Here is a 17,503-nt window from a genome sequence, read left to right on the forward strand (position 1 = left end):
AGGAACCAACAAGTTGCTACCAAAATCTTCCACCATAATAGTGTCTCAGTTAACTCTAAGGCTGCATTGACGGTGCACGACGCCGAACCAATTTAGACTCATTCGAAACCAGAGCATTCACAATCATTCTGTCCGCTTTTCAGGGCATTTACAGGTAATTTCCTGTTGAGTTTGAGTCACTGCCTATTCATTTGGGTGATTCCCAAGTCACTTCCTTTTCTGTAACTCAAAATAAACAGGAAGTGACCCATAAAATGCCCCAAAATCAACAGGAAGTAACTGAAAATCAGCAGGTAAATGACCTTAAATAGCCCAAAATTACCTCATTGCCTGGCACTGGCTAACACTGACGGCCATAGACGTTCAATACGTTTGAAGTGGGAGGGATGGCAGCGTATTGTTCTACTAGTGATAAACTCATTCCAGTTCACCACAGAAGCTTTTCTGTTTATTAGTTGTTTGTAGAATATCCTAGAATGATTTCCTGACCAATGTATCGATAATCGTTGTATCGCCATATCGTCAGATCATCGTTATCCTGAGCTTTGTATCGCAAATCGTATCGAATCGTGAGGTACCAAGAGGTGCCCACTCCTACTCTACAGCGCTGTGATTTTACAGATTAAATAAAGCCTTATGTAAGACACACTAACCACGCATCGACAATGGTCATAATTAATAGAAACCTAGCTCTCCAGAGGGCTAAAGTTACATTGGCAAGGTACAGTAATGTTAATCTTATTCATTAGCGCTGAGAAGTCTACTGCTTTAAGATGACGGCTGTTTACTAATGCCGGCAAATGTGTCATTTCGAATCTAGTTCTATATAAATCTGCTAACGCCGCCGAGTCTTGTCATGTCGTATCTAGACATATCAGATGCTACCTGCTACCACCTTTGCATCATGCGTGCGTAGTTTGTAGAAACGTTGGCATAGTTTGTAGCGGGTGTCGGCTGCAATCAGGTATTATTGCTTCTTCCTCTACAGACGTGACATCAGCATTTTGTTCCGCATTAAAAGTAGTCCGGGCAAAGCGTGATGCTTAGAGCTGGCAAAATTAAACAATTCCTCGAGGCAAATAAAATTACCCAGGTCAATTATTAAACTCGATTTACTCGAGTAATCGTTTCAGATCTACTTTAAATACACCGCAGGTTTTCAATAATATCCTTGTTGAGGCAGTACTTCTCAAATAGTGGGGCGCGCCCCCCCAGGGGGGCGCAGAGCGATGCCAGGGGTGGCGCGTGTGACCTCGGGGAACATGCTTTTTTTTTTTTTTTTTTCTTGCCGTACTAGAATAAAGTGTACTTGCACATCCACTCAGTGGGTGGCAGTGGCGCTCTCATTTTCAAAGTGCGCGCAGTATTTTTGAAGTAAGAAAGAGCACACGGAAGAGACTGACATGAAGAGCTGGAGAGTTCCCCATCTCGAGTTGTGCGCCGTTTTCGAAAGCAGTTTTCTGGCCGGACGCACACAGCCACCCCACTGTCTTCTCCGGTTCTCACGTGTCCGCCCGAGAAGTGCCATTTTTGGCTTGGGATCGTCACGACGACCGCCCTCACCTACGGATCTCCCTCGGCCGCCGAGAATGCGCTTTTTTCGGCCCGTTTGCCTTTTGGCTTTGACATTTAATACAGTGGTAGATAAGGAAAGACCACTGTTTACTGTGTCTAAAAATGATTATAGGGGACAGCCGGAAGCCAAATCAATTAAGACGCCACTTAAGGACATTAGACCCCAATCTCATTGATAAGCCGCTTGGTTGTTTTTCAGCGAAAACGTGCCGAATATTGCCAACAATGGTCCCGCTTTGTCAGTGTTATATCAGTAAACCAGTGAGCACTGTTAGCTTGCTCAGTGGAAAATAAACCCACACTATTGCAAACTGGAGGTGATACTGTGAGCAGCGAAAATAAAAACTGTCCTTCTGTCCAAAGACACTCTTTTTTTTTTTCTTCTTCTTCTTCTTCTTCTTCAATTCAGTTTTGTTTTTTAGGTCAATTTTTTTGGCATATTGTCCTCATGAGTTAATGTTTCCAATCAATTTGAATTTGTTATTATTTACTGATTTTATTTTTCAGTATCAAATGCTCAAAAATGTACCTTGAGTCTATTTTTACAGTTTGGATGTGACTTTTTAATTCAGGCAAATTGATGCACGTTAAGTCTTTTCTGTTACAAACAAAACAATGTTAATAACGTTGTACTTTATAAGTTGATCTGTGATTTACTCTAATAGGAAAAAAAAGGATACAATGTGAGGCAGAGGCGCACTTATAATAGTAATATTATAGACAAATTATACTATTTACAGTGGCAGCAGAGTTTGGGGGGGGCGCGAAACATTTACGTCTTCCTTGGGGGGGGCGTAACAGAAAATAATTGAGAAGCACTGTGTTGAGGACTGAGATGACCATTCTAGAAGTTGTACTTTTTACGCGACATGAATGTGTTTGTAGATTTGAAGTGTTTAGGGTAGCTTTCCTGTTGAATTATCCAGCACCAGCATAACTTCAACTTTTCCACTGATTCCTGAATATTGTTCTCCAAAATCTGCTGATTGTTGCAAACTTTACGCAACTTGTATATACTTTTTTTTTTACTACTGATATACAGAACAGTATTACTGCTTGTAATTTAACAGCATTTGCTAATCCATACAACCTTTGATTTATGGAGGAAATTCTTGAAAATTATCAGTGATGCCCAAATGTTTGGATAGGACTTAATTTTACACACTCAGTATTCATTTTGAAATAGAACACCCAAAGAAATGTTTCATTGAATATACCTATCATCACTGCTCTGCCTTTTGGGTCTACTGCCAAAAACTGTCCTGGAACAATCCGACGACAACCACTTTTCCCAAATGTCTCTTGGTGGATTTTCTCAAACATGTTTTTGGAAGGATGGTATTCCAAAATGACGATACGACCACTGTCACTTCCGACAACAATGTAGTCTAAAAAAGAACACAAACATGGTTCAAGGTAAACAAGCAGTACTGTACAGAAACTTCTGGCATAAAAACAAAGTGTGAATTTAAGTCAAAATCTAAAGTAGCTTGTGGTTGAAGCAACAATGTGTGAACAACCACAAAAGTTAAAAATTAGATGAAAACAGTAGTTTGTATTTAACATGGACTGGACTGCATGGACTGCATACCTTTGGTTCCTCCTGTGAGTCTGAAGGCCATGAGTGAACGCACAATACCAAATACTTCCATTGTAAGCAACGTGTGAACCTTTCCTGTGTTTGCATCTGGCCGAAGCAACTCTATAATCTTCCCTCTGGAAACAACAATTTCCTGCATCTTGGTCCCTACAAGAAAAATTTTTTAGCAGATTATAAACAAAGTTTTAACTTAAAAGTGCATGTGACACGAAAAAGCATGTTTATTTCATAATACACGCGGTATTTTATGCCCCTGAATGATATGGACCGCTTGGATGTGTGTGGAAGCGATCGCTACATTTATTTAGTTTTTTGAATCCCGCGCCATGAAAATGAGTGACTTCCGGCTTCGGTCTTGCATTGAGGAGGGGGGCGCTGTGACGTGTACGGTAGAAGACGTCCTCTTCACTATACAGCATACTGTTGTGTATGAGGACGAAGGATTCAGCTGATTTTGCGGATTAATACGTTTATTTTTCGCATCACGCCAGCCAAACGGCTGCAGAAAAATCATTCTGTATGAGGGAGATGCGTATGCGCCTTTTTGGAGTTTCAAAAAGTTCCCATTCACCGTGGATATTGGCCAAGCCCTACTACTGTGGGACCATTGGACTTACGAGGAAGTGAGTAAACATCTTTTTTTTTATTATGTCAAATACGAATACAGCGATTACAAAGTAAACACTACAAACTTTCTTTAAATAAAGGACTACTTACGTTTGATCATTGATAGGCATGTAAAAAGCCCTCCTCATGCACATTAGCAGCACGTTAGCTGCACAACAACTGCAGCCACCCTCCTCCGGGGAACGAACTGTAAATTGCTCTCCGCCGGGCGATTTGCCGATCCGCGAAGACAATCGACAACCCAGTCGTCATGTCAAATACAGTGGTACCTCTACATACGAAGTTAATCCGTTCCAGGACCTTGTTTGTAAGTCGAAATGGTCGTATGTCGAGCAGGATTTTCCCATAGGAATACATTATAATTCCATTAATTCGTTCCACAGCCCAAAAACCTTCACTAAATCCTTAAAAAATACTGCTGGTACTACTACAAATGGCAATTACACATAGCAAAACAAATAAATTATAAATCAAAATCGGAATAATATTAATAATAATAATAATTCCTGTATTAATGTAACGAATCGGGTTCTAATGTGGCGGACGTTTTTTGCTGACCCTGAACGCACCGCGGCGCTGACTGCCAGAGACAGACCGGTGAGCTTGAGTTTCACTTTCACTTTGAATGTTTTCTTGAGAACAACGTCAATTGCAGCAGACAGAAGGTGTTTTTGTTTTGAATAAGTTGTGAAATAAATGATAAAAACGTGGCGAAGTTGGCGATTTCTCTGGAGATGTTACCACAATAAGAATTGTCAGCTTAATTTATAAAGACTGGCGAACGATGGTCGGAGGAGGACCGTGGAGATGTATTGTTGAGCCATTTCACGGATGCCCACCCTACGCTCATATTTTTCTGTCATTTGCATCTTCATTTCGAAGGTAAGCATCAACTTTTTCCTTGTTTCACCACCTGTACCAACCTTTTTTGAAACCTGTGTTGATTTGTCACACAAGAAAATCCGCCGTGCATTCGTCTGCGGTGCTGCCATTGTCGTCGTATTTCGAGCATGTCGTCGGATGTAGAAACAAATGGCGAGTCAAATTTTACGTCGGATGTCGAAAAGTTCGTGTGTCGAAGCGATCGTATGTAGAGGTACCACTGTAATCCAGGCGAGTTATGTGTGATTTTCCGCTTCGAAGACTTTGAAACATCACTCGGTTCGGGTTAGCATGTCGGCTAGCTGTCACGCCTTTTGGTTTGTTTACATTCTCCGAAGCCGGGGAAGGGAAATGACATATGTCCGATTCAGGTGTCATAAAATATCATTCGGGAGGTGCGACAGTAAAGGTGAAGTCGACAGTTTTGACCATTATGGAGTAATTTTGCCATGTCGTCCTGAATAAATGCATTTTTATTATTTCATATTCCATTTAGCACAAGACTGTTATTAGTCATGACCATGCCATTTATTTAGCAATTGGGGAAAATACTTAGATAAAAAGAATATCCTGTAAAAATATTGAAGTGAAGAGACAGAAACAATGACATTTTGCAGCTCTCTTCGTCGCGTTTTCCTCGTTGTGAATAGTTCCCCCTCGACGGGCTGACTGGTCCTTCTCAAGCCATTTATATAGCTATTGGGGAAAAATACTTGGATAAAAAGAATATCCTGTAAAAATATTGGCGTAGAGAGACTGAAACAATGACATTTTGTGGCTCTCTTCGTCACGTTTTCCTCGTTCTGAATAATTCCCCCTCAATGGGCTTAATAGTAAAACCGATGAGCCCAGTCTACCGCTGACGTCATCCACCTGTTGGGGATGCTAAAGCCCTATAATGGTAGGCGTGGCTAACCGGCAGATTAAAAGACTAATTTCTCGTCATCTGCGCTTTGCTAAATTGTTGTATATAGTCGAATCGTCTCAAAATATGATTCTAATTCACATAATAATGCCATTTAAGACTTTTTTTCTCCTGTCGTATGCTCTTTAACTGTTGAGGTCCATTTCTGAGAAACACGGTGTAGAAAATAGAAATACTGCACAGGCATTTAAATGTGCGCGCGCTGACTCAAGGTTGACGTGAACATTCTTGGCAGATGTATCCATATGAAGATACTCACCTGAAAAGTTTCCATGGATGGCATGGGTAATGCCAGTGGCACGCTGTAGTGTGATGTTGTACAGAAACATGGCTGCGTATCACTGTGGCTTCACCACGGGCCTCTCCAGGGGGTGAAAAGAGCCCACCTCAGTCTCAACTGGTAAGTAAAGGGCCAGGACGAAGGGAATTTCAGTTCATCAGTAAATGTTTTTTGCCATGTTCTACTACAAAACACTCTCATACCAATCCTACTATAACACCAACAATAAAAGTGTAACCCGGGAAATAATAAACAAAAACAACAACAACAAAAACAAAGGGAGTGGTCATCATCCATGCGGAAAACAGTTTAAGCAAAATATTATGTTGTTAGCATTGCTCATGAACTGCTAGCCTAGCCGGGGAAGTTTAATTTCAATATGCCAGATTTATTACCAGACCTACATATTGGTGATACTAAATATTTGATGTCGGCCAATGTTGCTCAAAGCCAGAAATTCACTTCATCTGACCAAATGCATGCACTTAGACACCCACTTTGAATTCTCTGTGGCGCGAGCCCATTCATACAAAGCGCTAATTTTGCTCGTTGAATCTGCTATTTCATTCTATTTTACGAGCAGAGAGTGCTCAAATACAACATGTGTTTGACAACGGACAAGCAGTAGATTCATAAAGTATCATATTTACCGATGTGTTCAATAAGATGATTATGATTTCTTGTCGATACAATTTCACTTATTTTATATATGGGTGAGAGAAGCCGACGACGTACCGCCGTTTGTTGGGGACCTTTCACAACCTATACTGCGTCACATAATGTAGCCCGCACAGTGCCTGATGGAAATCCGTATAGTGGCGTAGCATTACAAACAAACCAGCAGAGGCCGACAAAGACCGTATAAATGTTGCTGGGTCCCACAGCCAATTGCACGGTTCATTGGCCACTTGCTGTTTTATTTAAGTTATTGTCGGGGTCATTTAAATCATTTTTAAGTAAAACAAATGGCAGGTATGCTAATAGATAAAAATAATAGTTGATAGAAATCTATCAATCTATTTAGTTACCTCCGTCAGTAGGTGAAACTAACGGAAGGCAGGGGTTATGTATTCAATTTATGTATTTTTGCTTTCAAGATAACTCAAGAACAAATAATGGAATTATTATCAATCTTGCAGGGTGTTTATAAAAACGGAACGGAATGGGTGATTCAATTTTGGGGTGATGAGGTCGAATGTAATTTCCCAATAACCTTTTAGTTTATTTAACTCACAATTTCTGGGTTGGTGATTATGAAATGGGAGAAAATGGATTAAGGGTTGCAGCTATTGATTATTTTAGTAGTCGATTAATCTATCAACTGGTTGGTTTGAATAATCGATGGACCTGATTAGGAACGTTTAATGCACTGCAGAGTCAATTTTAGGAGATGTAAAACAACGGCTTGCTAAGATTGCACTTTCAAAAGAACATTAAATGTGAATATAAAATGGAATTCCCAAGTATTTCTTCAAACTATGCAGGATTGCACGCATTTAAAAATACATTAAAATACCTGAGCTTAGCCTCAAATGGTATGTAAAATAAATAAATTATGATCTAAGTATAAAAAAAGACTAATTAGCTAACTTGCATGGAAAAAGTCTACTAGCTTAAATGCTATCAAATGTTAACTTTTTAAAAAAATTTTTTTTACAATGCTCTTAACAAATCGTTCAAACACATATTCGCCCCCAAAATGGCTAAATATACCTACAAACTAAATTACGAATGCATTAAAAAACATATTAACAAAAACAAAAACTTACCTTATGTTGTTCTTAAAGGGAGCAGCTGGATTCAGCCTTGTTAAATGAGTTATGTCATATGGACCGTTGCCACTAGAGGGCAGTTTATCCATCCAATCGATAAAACTAAATGCAAAACAAACCATTACGACGCAACTCTAATTACAAACAAATACTCGACGCAGCAAAATTTCATTCGAACCTTTTTTCTGATCGAATTACTCGAACGAAAAATCGTTGCAGCACTAAATGGATTAGACCACCAGTGCCTTTAATGGAACTTAAAGATGAGTATTCATAGGCAGTTTTCCAAGTTTAAATAAATTAAATTTCTATTGTTGTCAATGGCAGGCGATGAGTTGAATACTATGAAAAATTGGGGTCCATAGGCAAGTTTCCTGAGCGAAATATGGGCGGCGCCATCTTGGAAAATTTCTGCTTCGAACTTCCGCTTCAGAAAAAAACCTCATGAGTTGCAGTTGAAGTTAGCAATGTGTTGACGAAGTTAAAACTGCAAAATCAAGCTAGAGGAACCCATGGAGTCTCCAAAAATTGGATTCAGCACGACATAGATGAGACGTAGATGAGATTGTATGATTGTTTCTATCACTTTGTTGATTATGCGTGGACAAAATTATAACAACCTGTCAGCCTGTGTTGACCTGAGATGTAGAGATTGATACGCTGGCCACTTGAGTGACCAAAATGAGGTGAAATTACATATCATATTACTTTTGCTGAATGCAAAAAGGCTGACACTGATTTTGTTGTTACAAGGAAATACTACAAGGTATGTATGTACATACCAGTATAAACAAAATACTATGTCATTCTTTTTTTTATAATAAAAAACGATATTATTGCATTGTATTTTTATCGCAAAAAAAAATATTTTTTGCAATAAAACATTTGGACAACATGATTCATTACTTGTTTTATCTAAAACGATTGGTGCATGTGCAAAACAGGTCAATAAATCACAATTTATAAAATTGTTAGAAAAAATAGCATATGAGAATGTGATATCAGTCAGCAGAGCTCTGGAGCGGCTTGAGAGCCTCACCAAACTGTTACCCGGCATTACCTCGGCTTCCTACAGATGGGCTTTCTCCCGCTGTCCTCGATAATCCCAGCTCCAATAGCGCATTTGAAAGTTGCTGCAGTGAAAAAGCTCGTCGCCGGATCTCGGGATCGAGCTGACGGTATGCCACGAGGTGAGCCACCGTCTGTCCCAGCCTTTCGGCCCGGGTAGAACGCACGTAGTCTCGATATATGTCCAACGACGTACAGTAAGTGTTGATGTGAGGCACATCAACTTGTCTTCCCTTGCTTAACAGCGTTTTCCACCTGTAAGTAAATGATCAAAAAAACTTCTAACACTTGCATTTATGCGTCTATATAACTATGCCATGCTACACGCACTGATTAGCAACACGCTAGCTGCAGATACAGTAGTTGTAGTAAATAATATTAAAGATCATCATAATTACAATCATCATCATAATAACAAATATTAAATAAATATTAAATAATAAATAAATAATATAAATATTAAAGGGAACAAGTCGTTTCATGCGCAAGATTTTAGCCTTAGTATTTTTGAGAACCGGACACATGAAAATGCAGGGATAGGAAGAACATACCTTCTATATAACAGCGGCAACATGGCTACAAAAACACCCGGTCTTTGTGGTGGCACGGGCTTGGTTCCACATCTGCCTTTATTAACATGTTGTCCTCCGATGTCATGATGATGGCAGATGGATTCAATATTTCCTAATTGTCCTTTTTAAGGGATTTTGATGAGTAATGTTACTCCAGCTCCACTGTTGTTTTGGATGGAGAAATTCTAAAACGGAAATTGCTTGCAGATATACGTAAAGCGGAAGTACCCTGGAAACTTGTCTATAACCAGAGTATATTTCTGTTTGTATTCATTTTAATTTGGTTAACTTCGCTTTTGTTGGCATTTTATTAATTTATAATTATATGTATTCATTAATATATATATATATATATATATATATGGATATATATGTCAAACGATTAAAAAATTTAATCGAGTTAATTACGGCTTAAAAATTAATTAACCCTTGAGAGTCGAAGGACGCGCCGGCGCGTCCTCAGCGCACGTCGTCTTTGAAGCGCCCTCACGTTTTAAATACGCCACCCACATGCCGTTGGTTGGTCTCGTTTTAAAGTGCGGAAGTTGCGGTTTACTCTCGTTATTATTTGAAGTCAATCGACCAATTAAAACGTGAGATATTGTCATTTAAGTTTTATAATTTTATTGTCCTCTCAAAAAAACATTAAAACGCTGCATGGATCATTTGTTTGTGTCTATATTTCCATCATTTCTTGTCCTTTTTCAAAACGGAAGCTCCATGAAAAAACCACAAATCAAACGAACCCTTTCGAAGTCACAGTGGAAGCACAAAATGTGTTTTTTAAATAAATATAACTGCCATGCGAGGTTCCACCGAACGAGAGGGAGGAGTGTTCTGAAGCAGCGAGGTGGCGAGCCGACGGCCGTATGGATCGAGCAGCGACTTTGTGTGACTTTGAGAATGAACGGAAAACTAAATTTAGCGCTAGCAATTGTGCTATTTGATCAACTTGAGGAAGAGGATGGTCCAAATTCGTCATCATCGTCTTCTTCGGAAGAGTCCTCGAGTGAAGATAGTGACGTATTTGAACACGTGGTTGACGCCATCGACGAGCAGAGGTAAGCAAACTCACTTTTTTTTTTTTTAGGCTGGAAAAAGTTTCTTTTGAAAGTTTCTTTTGATATTGCATGACAAAGTTAATTTTGATGCAATATAAGTGTGTGTTTGTGTATATAATAATAAAATGTGCATATCAGATCAAAGTCGTACGTGAACTGTGTGTATCCAAGGCAGGAATTTATAATTGTGGTGATCTTCTTTCTATATGAAGATTAGGGATGTAGCACATATTCAGCTATGGTATTCTTTCTATTGTCATACATATAGATTTCCATTATTATTTATTGCTGTATATATTTTTATTTTATACTTTATTATTTTCATAAATACTGACTTTTTTTCATGTACATTTATAGTGACAATGAAAGTAAAGTGAAATGAAAATGGAAGGGTGGAAAGAGGACCAACACCCCATGGAAGTGTGGGCTGGGTGATGTCGCCCTGTTTCGAATTCCAGGACGAAACTGCTTTTCGGAGTGGCATGCCTGAAAAAAATTTAACTTGTTTATTGTAAATATTTTTGAAAATACTTTTTTTCCCCCCAATGTTATATATATATATATATATATACATTTTTCCCCACAATCAGTCTTCTCAATTTGTGTATATAAATGTGTGTTCAAGAAGCTTGATTGTGTGTACATAGTTTTCATCAGGTGATGGGCCGCAATACCTAAACTCATAAAGAGATGGCCTCTAAACACTTTTTGTGTTAGATGGTATATATTTTTTCACTGTTCGGTCTGCTGTATATAACCTGTTTTGACTAGAGCATGTATAAAGGCAAAAAACGCCTATGCTATACCTGTTGTTTATGTTGAATTGTCAAATATAAGACTATTTATTCTAAATTTTTTTGGTTGAATGTTCATCCTAACATGTTGAATAAATATTACAAAGTTTCAAAACGGTTCGTTACGCATGTTTGGTTGTCAATTGGACATCAAAATTAAAAATTTTGACAAAATGATTGTGGAATTTTTGGTCTTTTTGGGCCCAAAATGATGATTTATAATTGGTCAGTGACGGAAACAACAGTTTGGACATGAAGTTCAAGGTGTCACAAAAAAAGGGACCAAACCAGGCCATCGTAAACAATTCTTTCTTTGAAATATAAAGGCAACTTCAAAGGCATGCAAAATCAGACAAAATAGGCCCAGACCTTAAAGGGTTAATCGTAATTAATCGCAATTAATCGTAATTAATCGCAATTAATCGCAATTCAAACCATCTATATAATATGCCATATTTTTCTGTAAATTATTGTTGGAATGGAAAGATAAGACGCAAGATGGATATGTATATATTCAGCATGCGGTACTTAAGGACTGTATTTGTTTATTAAAACAATAAATAAACAAGATGGCATTAACATTATTAACATTCTGTTAAAGTGATCCATGGATAGAAAGACTTGTAGTTCTTTATGAAAAATGTTAGTACAAGTTATAGAAATTTTATATTAAAACCCCTCTTAATGTTTTCGTTTTAATAAAATTTGTAAAATTTTCAATCAAAAAATAAACTTGTAGGCCGCCATTGTAGATGGCAATAATTACTTACACTATAAAATCAGTCGCACCCAAGCGCCAGCAGAGGGCAGAAAAACTCCGCAAAACACAATTAACAAGTGGGCCTTTCATTCCTCTGTCATTTAAATCTGTCTGAGCTGGGCCAAGTGCGTTAATTGCGTCAAATTTTTTAACGGGATTAATTTAAAAAATTAATTAACGCCCGTTAACGCGATAATTTTGACAGCCCTAATGTATATATATATATATATATATATATATATATATATATATATATATATATATATATATATATATATATATATATATATATATATATATATATATATATATGTAACGGGTACACGCAGGTCCAATGTGGAGCGTGGAAAGCTCCCTTCCGATTCATTCCTGTAAGGACGCTAACAGCTGCGCCGTTGGCTCGAGCTTTATTGGCGCAGTGGTTACTGTCCTTGCCTGCCGAGTGGAAGTGTCGTGACACGCGGGTTCGCGTCCCGGCCTGGTCAGAGGTGGGAGCGGAACGCGGGGCGGCGCTGACACGCCGGTTACATTGGTGCCGTGACCCGGATCGGCAGCGAAGGTTTCGGGGGGTGAGTGTAACGGGTACATGCAGGTCCCTTGTGGAGCGTGGAAAGCTCCCTGCCGATTCCTTCATGTAAGGACGCTAGCGGCTGTGCCGGTGGCTCGAGCTTATTGGCGCAGTGGTTACCGTCCTTGCCTGCCGAGTGGAAGAGAGTGTAACGGGTACACGCAGGTCCATTGTGGAGTGTGGAAACCTCCCTTCCGATTCCTTCATGTAAGGACGCGAACAACTGCGCCGTTGGCTCGGGCTTTATTGGCGCAGTGGTTACCGTCCTTGCCTGCCGAGTGGAAGCGTCATGGCGCGTGGGTTCGCGTCCCGGCCTGGTCAGAGGTGGGAGCGGAACGCGGGGCGGCGCTGACACACATGGCTTTAGATATATATATATATAGGGTTTATTAAATATACAAACCGTATAGTGATTGATGCTGATAAAAACATAATATAATTGAGATCTGACGTCCATACAATCATGCAGATATTACACTTTGGCCAGGTCTATGGGGTTAGTTTTTTTTTTTTTTTTTAATTACCAAAAGGTTTACTTAACTCATAAAGCTTCCGACTGTATTTGCCCCCACCCCCAAACACACACCCCAACTGTTGTCTCATAAACCTGCGGCAGCGATAGTTATAATTTTGAAGAAAAAAAAAAACTAACCGGAAGTAGTAGACCTTTAGCATTGTATCTTTGCAAGACTGACAGCGGTAGCTGCCTATGTGATGGAGCGTATTTGCATTGAGGAGCGTTTTTTTCACGGGGGAAGAAAAACACAAATGCACGCCCCCCACCTGCTCTTACTGCATGGACCATGAGGTTTAGCTACTAGAACACTCCGCCGCCTTGTTTATACGCTCTTTTTCATTTGTCTTTTATTCCAGCGGGATGATGCTAGGATTCAGCGCTCCGAACATCTGTTTCTGAAAAAGAAAAAAAAAAAGCTAATTCAGACTCGATAACATCCTCCATAAGCGAGAGAATCTAAATTCATCAGCACGTTTGGCTTTGAAAGAGCGGAGATCGAGAAAAAAAAAATACACATTCACATTCGGAGTGTGTGGTGGCGAGCGACTGGGAGAGCGAAGAGACCGGTGGAAGGCAAACGCTTTGAAGGGGATTTATCACCCAGAAATCTCGTGAGAAACATCTGCTACAGTAAGGTGCATCTTTTTAATCTGTTCTCTATTGCAAGGAAGTATTGCTATGTTTAACCGTATAAAAAGGATGAAGATGCCAGCACATGTTCTGGAGGCCAGTGGCTTTCGCATCTTTCTCCACGATTGGAGGTTCACTACAGCTAAGCTACATGCCAATGTCAGTCTTTTTGTCACCTTTCACCCCCCCCCCCCCCCATAAGCCCCCACTACATTGCATATGTTCCTATTAATGCGGTTGTACATTACACGTGCCTGTATCTAAGCATGGCGTTAATCAATATTTTCTTATGCTGCTGTTCTTCTAAGGACAAGTATATTTGCAAGACATTTTGATTGCTATGATAGCTTTGGGGAGGCAAGTATTTCATTTTGCGTTGCGTGAATTCAAGAACAATAAATCATTCCAGTCCTTGATAATATTAATGTTTTGAACTGCAAACATACTGGGGATTACTGTAGTGACGAGTGTTGAACCGATACCATTTTTTGGCCCCGATACCAATACCTGGCTGTGCAGTATCGGTCGATACCATACCGATACCACTTTGTTTGAAATTTATGTATAAATATATATAGGCCTACATATATATACATACATATATATATATATATATATATATATATATATATATATATATATATATATATATATATATATATATATATATATATATATATATATACAGTGGGGCAAATAAGTATTTAGTCAACCACTAATTGTGCAAGTTCTGCCACTTGAAAATATTAGAGAGGCCTGTAATTGTCAACATGGGTAAACCTCAACCATGAGAGACAGAATGTGGACAAAAAAAACAGAAAATCACATTGTTTGATTTTTAAAGAATTTATTAGCAAATCATGGTGAAATATAAGTAGATGGTCAATACCAAAAGTTCATTTCAATACTTTGTTATGTACTCTTTGTTGGCAATAACGGAGGCCAAACGTTTTCTGTAACTCTTCACTAGCTTTTCACACACTGTTGCTGGTATTTTGACCCATTCCTCAATGCAGATCTCCTCTAGGCTGTCATTGGGCAACACGAACTTTCAACTCCCTCCACAGATTTTCTATGGGGTTGAGATCTGGAGACTGGCTAGGACACTCCAGGACCTTGAAATGCTTCTTACGAAGCCGCTCCCTTGGCATGCAAAGTGATCACGTGTCATCACACAACAGAGTCTAGTGAGCGTCAGGAGAAAAAAACGCTGTGGTCAAGTGTTATAATACTTGACCGATAAATGGTATTGGTTCCCTCTTTGTTGGCACTCGCCGATACCGATACCACTGTTTCGAGCCGGATCGCCCCCCCGATACCGGTATCGGTGCATCTTTAGTAGTGACTAATGATAGTACTTTGTTACATTGACTGAAAGGTTGATTTTTATTGTTATGGAATCCACAGAGGAATTAGGCACTTCTGAATTCTTAGAGACAATGTGAGAACCGTGAAAAATAAACAATAAGATGCGGTGGTTTTGTTGATTATGACTTCAAGGAGCAGGTTGGAATTTAGGATCGCTGCAAGCCCTCCAAGTTCAAATATGTTGGACATCAATTAGCGTCAATGGCACAAATAAAAAGAGTTAAGTGGTTACAAGATGTATTGTAAAGTCCATAATCTATTGCAGCGATATCCATTATAGCTTTTGTCATGTGCAGAAACTAAATTTTCTGCCCTATGGGGCAGTTTAATGACTTTATAAATAAAAACTCTTTTAATCCATCCAGCCATTCATCCATTTTCTCCAGTTTACCATTTAATAAAAAACAATCAGTGAACAATTTATGTGGCGTTAGCCTCACTTTAGATGTCAAAAGGGTTTGTTGGTTCCCAGTGGTTCCCAGATTTTTTTTTTTTTTTTTTGTGGAAGATGATTGAAAGGGCTCTTTGGGTTTTTAAGGTCGCCGATCACTGGGCTTCAATATCCTCTACCTAGTGTGTACAATTTTTAATATAAAATTTATATGTGCATGAGCAAAAACGAATAAATGTGGACATTGTGTCACATCTCCATAATTTATGATAGAATTTCAATGTACATAAGGTAGTAGTAATGGTTCCAAGACTACATTCACGTTGCAGGTCAATTCTGATGTCAATGCCGATATGTGATGGGTATCGGATTTTTTTTTTTTTTTTTCATGCAGTGTGAAGAATTCAATTTCGAACCCCCCCCCAAAAAAAAAAAATCCCGCCTGGGCAACTTTTATATGTGGATATACATGAATTGGATATGTATACAATGTGTCCACATTATGAATGCTCATCCATACACATCCAAACCATACGTCAACAACAGGCAAAAAAATGTCACCATTGTTCAACAAAACAAATGACAGGTGTGGATGAGCAACGGACGATGAAGATCAGGAAAACTGGTCAAGAAAAAGTTGACTCCGGTAGTGCAAATTCCTTGAAATTGCCACAACACCGTGTTAAATGAGTTTTGCTGAATGTATTATATTTACTTTCGTGAACACACTGTGACACGTGAGGACATTGTGTGCATGCGTGTCACTTAACTGAGGCTGTGTGTTCACCGACAAGTAGGGCTGGGCGAGCTGGACAAAAAAGGTCATGATGGTTTTTTTTTTTTCCATACCATCCGATCTCAATTTTTTTCAAGATTTTATTAAACTTGGTTTTAATTATTTTTTAAATGGTATTTTTGTACATTTTGTGCAAGTTAGCAGGTGCTCAAAAATATAATGTGTGCGTACATTATATGTAATTTTCTTTGCAATGTTTTGTTAAACTTTAGAGTTTAACTCACCTGGAGTGTAATAAAATGCTTTAAAAAATTGACATTGGACTCATTTTGAGGGATTAATAAAAATGCATATATGCAATCAATAATATCGATCTCATCAGTGTGATCGATCAATTTTTTTTTCGTCCATTACTCTCGATCTTAAAATTGTGCAGCCCTACCCACAAGTTGCATTTGTTTTTCCAAGTTGAACGGCCAAACATAGGAAAAGTTTTAATTGAAGAAAAAATATATATGGCGGAAACACAGACAAGACTGAAAAAGCAGTTTCTGCTCTTGCACTCCTCTTTAAAAGAAGCTGCTGTATTTTAAGCCAAAACAACTGTTGTGTTTGATAGAACAATATGCTTATATGCTGCCATAGCAGATTCATCGCACATGAAGCCCCCGAACTATTTTTAATTTGCCCGTTTTACCCTGGAAACCCCCGTTTACAGACGTCGCGCAACCGTTTTTGTTTCAACCCAGCCATGAAAACAAGGAAAGTAATTATATTTATTATTCAAAATGTCATTTTTAGCCTAATATTATGTCTAATATTTTGTTTAAAAAAAAAAAAAAACGACTTTTAAAAACTATTCACTTGCATATTTTAAACTTTTGTTATATTACCATGTTTCACCCATAAAATCCCCAAAAAATCCATCTGTGGCCATTCACAGCTGTGTCTTGACACTCAGTGATACATGCGACATGGAGTTTTTGGATCAAAACAATGTAAGTATACGATAATATCTTGTTAAAGTCATGGCATCTGTAATTCTGCTCTCGCGTGCTCTCACCTCCAGATAGGGTTTTGGTGTTTAAAAAACATTTAAAAAAAAAAAAATGCCCTCCTGTCTAAAATTTTTCTTCCCCCAGAAAATTGAGATTTTAAGCTTTTCAATGATGTATCACACATGCATATCAGACAATTTTGAAATTTGGCCAAATTGGGGGTCTCAAAATGGAACTTTAAGTCACCTGAGTGTTTTCCGCCATATACTGTATATATAAATTTGGCTTCACTCTGTCGTGTAAATGTAGACTTGGTGTACAGTTGTGCAACCTTCTTCTCTTGCCCTTCGAGTTTCCTTTTTATCACTTGACTTGAAGG

At 38.6% G+C, this 17,503-nt stretch overlaps 1 protein-coding gene across 2 annotated transcripts in view; it reads right to left on the bottom strand.

Annotated features, from left to right (window-relative positions):
* The window catches only part of sf3b3 (splicing factor 3b, subunit 3), a 58,088-nt gene extending 51,431 nt beyond the window's left edge, over positions 1-6,657 (bottom strand). The window contains exons 1-4 of one of the 2 annotated variants that reach the window (XM_057837459.1): positions 6,625-6,657; positions 5,869-6,006; positions 3,167-3,322; positions 2,793-2,963 (exon numbers count right to left, since the gene is read on the bottom strand). In XM_057837459.1, coding sequence (XP_057693442.1) covers positions 2,793-2,963; positions 3,167-3,322; positions 5,869-5,938 — 397 coding nt within the window. In that variant the 5' untranslated portion in view covers positions 5,939-6,006; positions 6,625-6,657. Of the gene's footprint in view, positions 1-2,792; positions 2,964-3,166; positions 3,323-5,868; positions 6,007-6,539 lie in introns of both variants that reach the window. The other variant, XM_057837458.1, reaches the window with a different exon arrangement.
* Positions 6,658-17,503: the final 10,846 nt, after the last annotated feature.

Source organism: Corythoichthys intestinalis, chromosome 5, assembly GCF_030265065.1.
Source record: "Corythoichthys intestinalis isolate RoL2023-P3 chromosome 5, ASM3026506v1, whole genome shotgun sequence".
Lineage (NCBI taxonomy): Eukaryota > Metazoa > Chordata > Actinopteri > Syngnathiformes > Syngnathidae > Corythoichthys > Corythoichthys intestinalis.